Source organism: Scyliorhinus canicula, chromosome 4, assembly GCF_902713615.1.
Source record: "Scyliorhinus canicula chromosome 4, sScyCan1.1, whole genome shotgun sequence".
Taxonomy (NCBI): domain Eukaryota; kingdom Metazoa; phylum Chordata; class Chondrichthyes; order Carcharhiniformes; family Scyliorhinidae; genus Scyliorhinus; species Scyliorhinus canicula.
Genome location: NC_052149.1, coordinates 103659893 through 103673463, shown reverse-complemented (window position 1 = coordinate 103673463; position 13571 = coordinate 103659893). Strand labels below are relative to the sequence as shown.

The 13571-nt window shown below is 41.4% G+C and overlaps 1 protein-coding gene across 1 annotated transcript in view; it reads right to left on the bottom strand.

Annotated features, from left to right (window-relative positions):
- Positions 1-796: 796 nt before the first annotated feature.
- The window catches only part of plpp6 (phospholipid phosphatase 6), a 33663-nt gene continuing 20888 nt past the window's right edge, over positions 797-13571 (bottom strand). Inside the window, exon 2 of the mRNA XM_038794939.1 lies at positions 797-5371. Coding sequence (XP_038650867.1) covers positions 4998-5371 — 374 coding nt within the window. The 3' untranslated portion in view covers positions 797-4997. The remainder of the gene's footprint in view (positions 5372-13571) is intronic.

Sequence of the window (13571 nt, the reverse complement as noted above, 5' to 3'; positions counted from 1 at the left end):
CGCCACATGTTCTATGGGATCAAACTAGAGACCATACCAATCTGTACACATTTGCATTACCCTACATCAGTGAATCTATCAAATTAATCAATGTGGCAATCTTTTACAATGTGCATAAAGTGAAATATTGAAATGATTTTAATACACAAAACCTGATTCAGGTGTTATCTTTGTTTCACATACATACCCAACTGTGTTTAGATTAATTGGAGACTTTACACCTTAGTAAGCAAGGTTTTTAATATTGTAGGTGACAAGTTGCTAAACTAGACACCTTGTGGACAAACCATACATGTGAAAGTCTGGATCTTCTGAGTTATAGTTGGAAACAAGAGGAAAAATGCATCACAGGAGCAAATTGACATGACAGACATGCACTGGGATCATTAATTTGAGAATGTTCTGCCCAACTAAGGGCAGCAGGGTAGAACAGTGGTTAGCACAGTTGCTTCAAAGCTCCAGGGTCCCAGATTTGATTCTCGGCTTGGGTCACTGTCTGTGCGGAGTCTGCACGTTCTCCCAGTGTCTGCGTGGATTTCCTCCAGGTGCTCCGGTTTCCTCCCACAGTCGAAAGATGTGCAGGTTAGGTGGATTAGCCATGCTAAATTGCCCTTAGTGTCCAAAAAAGGCTAGCTGGGGTTTCTGGGATAGGGTGGAGGTGTGGCTTAAGTAGGGTGCTCTTTCCAAGACTCAATGGACTGAATGGCCTCCTTCTGCACTGTAACTTCTATGATTCTATGATACCAAAGCTCAAGTTACATACTGAACATGAATTATGTAGAGAGAACAACATAAATAAGTTCACACCATGATTTTTATTGTAGAAAATAATTTAGGAGGCATAAAATATTTAAACACAATTGCACATCTGTAACCAGGTTTGTTCTCATATTTTTAGTTATTTTAACATTCCACACCATTTCTTTTCAAGATAGTGAAAAGACGCCACAATGTCAGACGCATCAATAATTTTTAACGAAGAACTCAAACAAGTTACATTTAAAACTCTGCTAAAAAGCAATAGTAAAAATACCTAATTTATCCGTATAATATTATTTCCAATGTCTTTTGTAAATTTATCAAAGAAGCAGTAATTTATGGCAGCTTTTCAAAGTAGATACATCTCCTGAATAGCTGAGGCATTACATATTAATTAGAAGTGATGAACAGATATTTGTGACAGGCCACTTGCTGCATGGTAATCAAGTAAAAACAAAATATAATTCCCAAATGTTGAGTAACCGTATCAGATTCTTCAGTGCAATCGTTTTTGTGTGACACTTTGCACTTGTTAAATTACATATTAAAGCATTTTGTGTCCATCTGTGATCTTCATGTATACTCAAATCAATATCATTCAATATTCTTTCTAATCAAGGAGTATTGCAGAAGTACTACTTCAGCTAGAGCTAACCAAGACACTGGCCTTTGCTGCCTCCCTTCAATATTGGCTGGAATCGCACCATGAATGAGTAATTGTTTGATGCATTGATTTCTCAGTGTAAAATTTAAAATTGCGCATCACGCTCAAATTACAAATTACATAGTGGAGGTGATCCAAAATAATTATAAGGTGAAAAACAGCCTCGCAAAACAGTATTCGGGCAATCAAGGATGCATTTCAATTGGCCTTTGCCTTCTCCATCCTATAATACATTTTGGAGGTTAAGAGAACTGGAAAGTGTTTTAAAATCAATGAGGTCCAGAGTAGGAACAAAATCTAAGTTAAAAGAAAAACTTGAACACCCAAATTGGAAAGAGGAAATATGAGCGGAGGTAGCAAAAATTGCAATTTATTCTTTCGCAGGATGTGGGTGCCACTGACAAAACCATCATTTGTTTCCAATTCCTATTTGCCCTCAATATGAGTGGCTTGCCAAACCCATTTCAGAGGGCAATTAAGAGTCAACCACATTGCTGTGGGTCTGACGTTACATGTAGGCCAGACAGAAGAAGGGCAGCAGATTCCTTCCTAAAGGACATTAGTGAATCAGATGGATTTTTACGACAATCTATGATAGTTGCCACTTTTCAAACTAGATATATTGATTAATCCGGCTGCCATGGTGGAATTTAAACCCAAGTCCCCAGAGCAATAGCTTGGACCTCTGCATTAGTAGTCCAGTGACATTACCATTACACCGTCATCTTCCCCATGTATTTCTTCACTATTTAATTATTGTAACACTCTATGCAGACATGATCTTGACCACTGGGTAGTAGGTAGTGTGTCTTAATATTTGTATTTTTTCCAAGTCAGAAAATTAACTGGCCATCCAAGGAGGCCCAAACAAAATCTACTACTAACTTGAGCATTATTCAGAGGTCTGGTCATACTTTGGTGGAGATGGAAAAGGGCACGGGTTGAGTCTTACTCTCGCAGGCACTGATTAAATATGCCAGTCATGAGAAGAATCGGTGTTTCTCCGTGCTTATTAGTTTTGCATAATTAGCAAACACAACCCTATATAGTCAGTTGTTATTTATAGCCAGCAATAAAAATAATGATTAACAACTGCTGCTAATTGGGTTAGCAGGGATGACTCTTTAATTGTATCTCAATCCTGAGAATTGCAATTGTTATGCAAAGGAAGTTTGTTTAAAAAAAAGCCAGAAATAACTTGCATTACAACATGGGTGTAACTTTGACAGAACAATGTTATCTTGGTTACAATTATTATAAGTTTTCCCACAAAAGAACAATAATTATAATTCACAAATTCTACACATTAGCCACGATTGTGCACAAACATATTGGAGTATTATTACACACCACAAATGTCAGGTTTACAGTGTTGCAGCTCTGTGTTATGGTAAGTGAAGGATTTATTCAAGTTATATGGCACAACTACTCTTTGTTGTCCAGTTGTATTATTACGGAATATATTACTCAAGCAAATATTTGGACACCTTAGCTGCCATACTGAAGATCATAAATACAAAAGGATGGTTTTATTTACACATTTGTAAATAAATGTATTTTAAAATGTTGTCTTGAATATGATAGAATAATGGGTGCATTTCAACAAATTGTGAAGGATATTGAACATTTATGCATTTATACACAGCTGTACAATTCATATTTTTAATTGAATTTTGACGTAAAATCCAGCTGGCCTGAAAAACAAAACTGGTCGAAATCGATGTATTTTAAAAAGAAACTCCATTTGTTTAATTTTATATCCCACACATTTCATGTTAAGAAGCAACAGTTTACTTAATATCTGATAAGTCTACGTAGTACATGCATAGTGTAAACTGGGAATTTGTAAACTCACAGTAGAAACTAACATCTAAGATCACAGCAAGCTGTGTCGGTGATTTTGGGGGATCATCAATTTGCCTGTTGCCTTGGTGGGGAGTTATGTAAGTGATATAGGACTTCTGTAAAAGCTATGCCGAAGCATTGTGCGACTCCAAAAAAAAGTCAACCTAGCACTGTATGTTCATCACAGAATGGACAACAAGGGCATGCCAGCTGTACAAATACTGTCACATCTACTTTGCACACACACGTTGACACGAGGAGTGGATTTTGAGTATCTATTACATGGGGGTTATGGGTTTTGGAATGTCACAAGAAGTTGCAATGCATATGAATTGCTCCCAGTGGATAGTTTTAAAAAAATATTTCTGGAATGGAATAGTTGTCATCAGTGCAATTGCATCACATGCTTTGAAACGGCTGGTTAGTGGTGTAGGTCTTTTTATAGCACTTTCTATGCATGATAAAAACAGTAGGCTGTGTTCAGCATGCCCCATTCATAACATCCTGTCAGTAGCTGCCAGGGGAAGGCACTAGATGAAGGCTTGGTGCCATTGTTGGATGGGGAAGGAAGCAATACTGACTAAAAAAAAAAAAATTACAATCACAAGTAGGCACACAAACTGCTGGTTGGACTCTTGCACAAAAAGGAACACCAATGATCTTGGTGGTGGGGAGTGAGGGGGATAAACAGCAAGAAGAAACAAAAGGGAAAAGCAAAATAATGTAATTCATTTTTACATTTTATATTGCTGTTTTGTTCAACATAGCTGGATAGAGTGCCATTAAATCATTCTGCAGGCAGTAAGCTTCACTGTGATGGAAACGTGTTGCACGTGGAAAGATTCAGAAATCATGCAACTGCACAAAACAGAGAAACACATTGACTTTCAGCTTTATCTACACCTCACAAGGGAAAATGAAATTTTTTTGGACTTGATGTGTTCTGCAAAAGAATGACCAGGATCTATTTAAAATATATTAAACTACAGAGGCAGTTAAGGGCTCACAAATTTATTAAACTTTACCTATTTGCTATTCATAAATAACAAGAAACCTACAGATTATTTTACACAAGTTCCTGGTTCGCACACAATGTACCTGGTAGAAATTGGAGAGAACCAATTGCGAAGACTGTTTCTGCCTCTGGGACCTGGCTAAAATTTAACTCAAATAGGTGGGACAAAAGGTTTTCCACCAATGGGACTGAAATTAATTCGGGACCAATTACCCATGAAGAAGAATCCACATTAGGAAATCTGTCCTGAAATATATGACTGATTTATCATTTATAACCTTGGAGGCTGTAATGTAATGTCACATTGGGCTAGTAGTAAGAGTGTTATTCAGATTGGAGGCTCACATAACAGAAGCCTGCAAAGTATATCTGACCTACACCATAGATAGCGTGATGGTACCGCAGAGACTCTGGGCTAGGAATGGAAAATACTCAGCTCACCCCATCGTCTTTCACCTAAACAGCCAAATGCACAAAAAAAAGGTAAAAATAAGCAGAGGCAATGTTTTCGTCGACGTTGTTTTGGCAGTTTTGAACATTAATCTAGATTGGCTGAAATAAGATACAGTGTTAAAGTGAAAGGTCATAACATGTATAAAATCAAGTTATTGTGCACCTCAACCCTACCAAGCTACATTGTGTTTCGGGTATACAGTACAATTATATGTTGGAACACATTTACCTTACAAAGAAAAATTCTACACGGAAATATAATTATTTAAGTCCCCACAATCTCAGAAATGTTTGCAGGTTACTGGATGACAGCCACATATATTCCACCAGGCTATACTGCAGATACCCCATGCTAAAGCCACAAACAACATCAGTCACATTGTGTCTTCCCAGCATCACTCGCGACAGTCCCACGATACACACCCACAGCACAACCAGAACACGTAGAGGAACAGCTAAAACCAAGTGATTGAGGAAGAATCGGCCTCCCAGTGCTGCTCTGGTTGCATGGCCCGACGGGAACGAGTATCTGTCCACGGAGAAGGTAGCAAACATGTCCATCTTGTTATGTGTAGGCCGGCGCCTGCGGACCAGTGACTTGACAATGCCTACCAGGACCAGATCCAAGATCAAAGCTAAACAGGAAAACAAACCAATTATTATATGCTGTAAGTCAAAGTACAGTAGCACTGCTCCGCATCACATCGAACTAACTGGCATTAAACTTCTGAACTCTTGGGTCGCTGATGAGAAAGAAGCAGAGGTAATTTTGTGTGAGATTTTGAACAGGAGGTTTAACTCCATTCGTCATGAAGACCCATTTTAATTAAACCAGAACTTCACTGTACAGATGGTGTTAGTCTTGCGCACAGTGGGGGCAAAGCTTCCTTTGGAGATGCAAATGTTAAAGCATTCCTCAATCACAGAACAAACCTCCAATCTATGAATGTGCAGCAAAATCAATTTATTCCCGTGCATTTGTAAACAAAGATACAGGAGCACAAATATTGATTGAAAACATTTATTTTAGAACTAATTCATCATGGAACTGTCTACTGCAAAGATGCCATGCTGAAGTGAAGTTATAAGGTCACATAATCAGATCAGCCATGATCTTTCTGACTGGCAGAGCAGGTTTGATTTGCTGAAAGACTTCCTCCTGCTCCCTATTTTTATGATCATGCGATCTTAACTGGGCAAGGAATGGCATGTCTCTTCAACCAATCAACTTAAAGAATCGTTACCAAGACAGGGGCAAAACCAGGAAGTGTAACTTAGAATATTTAATTTAATGTAAACTCTTTTGCAAAACGTGAAAAAACAAGGAGGAAGATTGATGGGATTGAGACAGAAAATAAAAGTAAAAACCTTTCTTTAAAAAAAAAGCTCTAACAAAATTGAAATCGGAATGAGTTTCCACACTTGTAAAGGTAGATTTTCAGCAGGACGATTTAAACACAACGCTGTTAAAAATTCATTTACACTTTAATAGATAAGGTCCAACTATTTCTGTCATGTTTCGTGGGTAAATATAGCAAAATCATGTCCTTTGTGTACTTGAATGGTGAGGTTCTTGGCAAGCTACTGACATTGCAAAGTTTGTGGAAGAACAGGATAACTCGTAACCATTTCTAGAGGTTCCTATATGATTTGTTCCGGTGGCAGCCTCACCATTATTCCTACCGCAGAAGCAATAAAAGTGAACCTGTCAATGCTTACTACTTTAAAGGAGTAAATCAGACAGCTTCTGGCATCTGCACATTTGCAGTTAAACCCACAAATCACGATGTTGCTACCCACATCGCTCTGCAAATCACCAAAGCTGCTTTCAAAAGTTTAGAATTCGTTCACAAGAGTATACATGACGAACTAGGACACAATTTAGATATACACCTCTATTCTGAGATGAACTATTTTTGAACTTCTCAGCACATCCACATTATTAATGTTACATAAAAAGGCAATATATGAATTATATGAACTGAGTTTAGTGCTTAAGCAAAAGGGGGAAAAGAAGACAGTCATTTCATTTAGTTTCTTCACATCTAGAAATTTCCAAAAATCGCCTATTTGTAAATTTCCCACATCGACATTTAATTAATCTCATCACCATGTTCCTCTGACAAATAGTTGTGGGCAGGTAACATAATTAATAAATAAACAAATATTTGGGGATCTGTTTAATGTATGGAATTCAAATCACAAAAGCACCTTATTTTAGCTCACAGAAAAAGAATATTCCATTGATCGGAAACTGGGCCCAGAAATAAAGCATGCAGATGCACACCTGAGGCCCACCAGAGTCAAGTTGACTTGACTTTAGTGTTAATTTGATCCTACTCCAGCTTGCTTTAAAGTTTTTGTTTCCACATGGAAGGGAGTTAGTTACTTCTGCAGGCAAGTGGTGAGGAATGGGAAGTTCAGTCCAATTTTTAAACAACATATTTAATACCACAGAAGCTGTCCTTGAATAGGGAAATGTGGGAATATAATTGAAGGAGTGGCCATTTGACCCTCTGAACGTGCTTTGCCCAATCAGGGCTGATCTTTCCACCCTATCCTCATTTCCCAACATTCCCGTGGTTCCAAAAATCAATCTCTCTGTCTTGAATTTACTCAACAACTCACTGAGGCAGCGAATTCCAAATATCTCTAATCCGTTTGAGTGAAAACATTTTTCATTTCTCCCAAAAAGGCTGATGCCTTATTCTGAGACGACGACCCTTAGTTTCAGACTCTCTAGCCAGGATAAAAATACTCTCAGCGTCTCCTCCATCAGCTCCTTAAGAATTTTATATTTCAATGAGATCACTACTTATTCTTCTAAATTCTAGGCAATATAGGAATAGTCTTCTCAATCAGAAGACAGCGCCTTTAACCTAATGAACCTTTGCTCACCTAGTGAACTCCCTCAATTGCAATATGAATGAGGAAGAAAAGGTGCATGAAAGATTTGCTTTTAAACTTCCTGCACTGATGGTGAACACTTTGGTTTAGTCTTACCAATGCCGAATAAATATCAGCAAAGACACAGACATGCAAATTTGAACAGAACCTGAACTCTAAACTACCTTGTGGTTACCCTGCTTTTCCAATCATCTCCATTAACTTTGGGAATTCTAAATTTTGTTTCAAGTACAAAGCGAAATCGAGTTCACTACAAAGTCTTATCAATGTTGAGTGTTTTCCATCTGGAAAGAATTGCACAATCCTTTTCATCTGGGTATTCACAGGGCCAAATGCTCATCAAGATCTGCTGTGTCAAAGTCCATGTTTATATTGTACTAACAAACTGGGACAAGAATTAGTGGTGTCAATGATTTTTCACAATGGATCTGGGAAAGAAACAAAAGGAAAAAATCACCCCAGTAACAAAAGGAATTGGGCGTTGTTCACTGTAAATATTTCCTCAAGTGCAGCAGTGGTCAGCCCGAGAAGCTTTTAGAGCATATTACATTCCAGTATAAAAGCAAATTACTGCGGATGCTTGAATCAGAAACCAAAAGAGAAAATATTGGAAAATCTCAGCAGGTCTGGCAGCATCTGTAAGGAGAGAAAAGAGCTAATGTTTCGAGTCTAGGTGCTCCTTTGTCAAAGCTAAAAGTCATAGAAAGTGGGATATATTATACTGTAGGGTGAGGGAATGAAAGATGAGTCATAGCCACAGAAACCAAGGGGAAAGAGTGCTAATGGCAGTCCCCAGAATGTGCCTATGCTCCCCAATATCCAATCCGATAGCACAACCCTGGATTTAACAGCACTTCCCTTTGGACTGAATAGTGCCCCTTGCGGATGGCTTCCTGCGCACTTCTCTAATCTTTTAGAAAACATGATGTGGAGATGCCGGCGTTGGACTGGGGTGAGCACAGTAAGAAGTCTTACAACACCAGGTTAAAGTCCAACAGGTTTGTTTCAAACACGAGCTTTCGGAGCGCAGCTCCGTCCTCAGGTGAATGGAGAGGTATGTTCCAGAAACATTTATATAGACAAAGTCAGAGATGCCAGACAATGCTTGGAATGCGAGCATTTGCAGGTAATCAAATCATTACAGATCCAGGGAGAGGGATAATCACAGGTTAAAGAGGTGTGAATTTTCTCAAGCCAGAACAGTTGGTAGGATTTTGCAAGTCCAGACCAGATGGTGGGGGGGTGGATGTAATGCGACATGAATCCAAGATCCCGGTTGATGCGTGCGGAACTTAGCTATAAATTTTTGCTCGGCAATTCTGCGTTGTCGCGTGTCCTGAAGACCGCCTTGGAGAACGCTTACCCGGAGATCAGAGGCTGAATGCCCTTGACTGCTGAAGTGTTCCCCGACTGGAAGGGAACATTCCTGCGATGTGATTGTCGCACGATGCCCTTTCATTCGTTGTCGCAGTGTCTGCATGGTCTCGCCAATATACCACGCTTCGGGACATCCTTTCCTGCATGGGTCGAGTCGCACGAGTATGTGCCGTGTACCTCGTGGGTGATGTTACCACGTGTAATGGTGGTATCCAAGTCGATGATTTTTAGGAAACAGGCCAAGAAACATTCAGTATGACAACACCACATAACAAATTAAGATGCTGCATTCACAAACTAGCAATCAATATATATTCTATTTACATAATTCAATCTCATTTCTCTCCTCCAAAACGTGAAGGAAAATAAGAAACCACATGCTCTGTTCTTTTCGTGAGTTAATTTGTGGCTATTTGTATCACCTTTCTTTCAGACTAATTATTAAAACCCATTAACATTGTTAACTTCTAGGCTCATTACTCAGGCCAACGCCACTCAGGCCTTCTACAAAGTCTTATTTGACTTTGTGGATACTCAGGTGAAAAGGATTGTGCAATTCTACGTGGAAAACACTTCTCTTCTTTGTACTCAATTAGACTTTGCTCGCAAATCATTTTCAAACGAAAATTCCTGGAGAAATTGGGCTTAAGTCGAAAAGCAGGTTAACCACTAGGTGGTTTCAGTTCCAGTGCTATTTTCTGTTCACATTTTCGTGGTGAATTTTCTTGTTGAGACACTGACTGACCAGGAGGTGCGCTTTTTGGTCCATGACTTCCCAGTTTGGGTTGGGTGGGGGGTGCTGCAATGCCAACTTCCACTTCCTTAATGGGTAAACATCTGCTGTTCTCATATTGAAGGAATGAGCTGAAATGAGATCATTTCACCCAGCGCAGATAGGGTAGGAATAGACTGGGTTACAGTTCCATAAAAATACATTCTCGAAGGTCAGTGTTTGTTGTATTCTTTAGCTCTAGAATTACCAGGTGGTGGCATAATGGTATTGTCGCTGGACTAGTAATCCAGGGACCCAGGATAATGATCTGGGGACCCGGGTTTGAATCCCACCACGGCACGTTGTGGAATTGAAACTCAATGAAATATCTGGAATTAAAAGTCGAATGGTGACCGTGAAACCATTGTAGATTGTCAGAAAAACCCATCTGGTTCACTAATACCGTTTAGAGAAGGAAATCTACCATCCTTACATGGTCTGGCCTACATGTGACTCCAGAACCACAGCAATGTGGTTGACTCTTAAATGTCCTTTGAAATGGCCGGGGAAGCCACTCCGTTGTATTCAACCGATGAAAACATAAAAAAGGAATGAAACCGGATGGTCACCTGGCATCGACCCAGGCACCGGAAGCAACAACGGCAAACCCAGCCCTGTCGACCCTGCAAAGTCCTCCTTACTAACATCTGGGGGTTTGTGCCAAAGTTGGGAGAGCTGTCTCACAGACTAGTTAAGCAACAGCCTGACATTGTCATACTCACAGATTCATATCTTACAGATAATGTCCCAGACATCACGAACACCATTCCTGGGCATGTCCTCACCGGCAGGACAGACCCAGCAGAGGTGGCAGCACAGTGGTATATAGTTGGGAGGGAGTTGCCCTGGGAGTCCTCAACATCAACTGTGGACCCCATGAAGTCTCTGGCTTCAGGTTAAACATGGGCAAGGAAACCTCCTGCTGCTTACCATGTACCGGCTACCATCAGTTGATGAACCAGTACTCCTCAATGTGGAACACCACTTGGAGGAAGCACTGAGGGTGGCAAGGGCACAGAACATGCTCTAGATGGAGACTTCAATCTCCATCACCAAGAGCTGGCCGGGTCCTAAAGGACATCACTGCCAGACTGGGATTGCAGCAGATGGTGAGGGAACCAATAAGGGGGAAAAACATACTTGACCTCTTCCTCACCAATCTGCCTGCTGCAGATGCATCTGTCCATGATAGAATTGGTAGAAGTGACCACCGCACAGTCCTTGTGGAGACAAAGTCCCATCTTCACATTGAGGATACCCTCCATCATGTTGTGTGGCACTGCCACCGTGCTAAATGGGATAGGCTTCAAACAGATCTAGCAACTCAAAACTGGGCACCCATTAGGCGCTGTGGTCCATCAGCACCAGCAGAATTGTATTCAACCACAATCTGTAACCTCATGGCCCGGCATATCCCCCACTCTACCAAGCCAGGGTTCAATGAAGAGTGCAGGAGAGCATGCCAGGAGCAACTCCAGGCATACCAAAAAATGAGGTGTAAACCTGGTGAAGCTACAAATCAGGCCTATTTGTGTGCCAAACAGCATAAGCAGCAAGTGATAGACAGAGCTAAACAATTCCACAACAAACACAATAGATCTAAGTCCTGCCACATCCAGTCGTGAATTTTGGTGGACAAGTAAACAACTCACTGGAGGAGGGTGCTCCACAAATATCCGCATACTCAATGATGGAAGAGCCCAGCACATATATGCAGAAGACAAAACAGAGGCATTCACAACAATCTTCAGCTAGAAGTGTTGAGTGGATGATCCACCTCGGTCTCCTCCAGACATCCCCAGTGTCACAGATGTCAGTCTTCAGCCAATATGATTCACTTCATGTGATATCAAGAAGGCACTGGATACTGCAAAGGCTATGGGCCCTGACAATATTCCAGCAATAGTACTGAAGACTTGTGCTCCAGAACTTGCCGCAACGCCAGCCAAGCAGTTCCAGTACAGCTACACCACTGCATCTACCCGGCAATGTGGAAAATATCCCAGGTGTGTCCTGTACACAAGAAACAGGACAAATCCAACCCAGCCAATTACCGCCCTATCAGTCTACTCTCCATCAGCAAAGTGAAGGAAGGAGTCATCAACAGTGCTATCAAGTGGCACTTACTCAGTAATAATCTGCTCATGGACGCTCAATTTAGGTTCTGCCAGTCAGCTCCTGACCTCATTACAGCCTTGGTTCAAACATGGACAAAAGAGCTGAATGCCAGAGGTGAGGTGAGAGTGACCACCCTTGACATTAAGGCAACATTTGACACAGTATGGCATCAAGGAGCCCTAGCTATACTGGAGTCAATGGGAATCAGGGGAAAAACTCTCCACTGGTTGGAACCATACTTGGCACAAAGGAAGATGGTTGTGGTGATTGGAGGTCAATCATCTCAACTCCAGGACATTACTGCAGGAGTTCTTCAGGGTAGTTTTCTATGCCCAACCATCTTTAGCTGCTTCATCAGTGACCTGCCTTCCATCAAAAGGTCAGAAGTGGCGATGTTTACGGCTGACCGCACAATGTTCAGCATCATTCGCGACTCCTCAGAAAAAGAAGCAGTCCATGTCCAAATGCAGCAATCAGGCTTGGACTGACAAGTGTCAAATTACATTTGTGCCACACAAGTGCCAGGCAATAACCATCGCCTACAAGAAGCTCGACACCATCCAGGACAAAGCAGCCCACTTGATTGTTCCCCCTTCTACAAACATTCAAACGCTCTACCACCGACAGTGGCAGGCGTGTATACTGTCTACAAGTGTTCTTCAAACTTTTTTTCCGGGGACCCATTTTTACCAACCGGCCAACCTTCGAGACCCAACCCGGCCGACCTTCGCGACCCACGCCGACCGTGTACCTTCGCAAACCACTATTTTCTCTTACCTTGTTTGCTGCTGACAAAAATGGAGGAAATGGTTTTGGGTCCCTTTGGCCCTCGTACATGCTCCTGTGTCGGAAAGTATGGAGTCTCCATCTGTCCAAAGTTCTGTATTTTTTTCCTGTAAAGTGTTATCAAATAAACCCCCCCAACTTGTAAAACAATAAATAAAATGAATGAAATAAATGAAAAAAATAAAAATTAAATGAATAAAATAAATAAAACCCCCCAGAACTTGTAAAACAAAAAAGTTATGACCGTTTAAAAAAAAAAGTGGCCTCAACGCGCATGCGTACCCGATCGTCGGCGCGCATAGTTTTGCGTATGCGTGCCAATGACCTGGCACGCATGCGCAGTGCGGCCACATTTCATTTACATGTTCGTAGCCATTTTGAAGGCCGTTTGCAGCCGGCGTTATTAACAGCTGGCTGCTGCGGCTGTTGCGTGCACACTTGCGCGATCGGAAGCGCCACGACGGACGGCTCCGCGACCCACCCGCAGGTCGCGCACCCAAGTTTGACAATGCCTGGTCTACAAGATGCACAGCAGTAACCCACCAAGATTCCTCAGACAGCACCTTCCAAACCCACGACCATCTACAAGGCCAAGAGCAGCAGATACCTGGGAACGCCACCACCTGGAGGTTCCCCTCCAAGTCGCTCACTACCCCGACTTATACTGCCGTTCCTTCGCTGGGGCACAATCCTGGAACATCTCTGGAAATCCTGAAAATCCCTAACAGCACAATAGGTATACCTGCACCTCAGGCACTGTAGCGGTTCAAGAAGGCAGCTCACCATGACTTTCTGAAGGGCAACTGGGCATTGGCAATAAATGCTGGCCTAACCAGCGACGCTCACATCCTGTAAAGAAATTAAAAAAAATATCC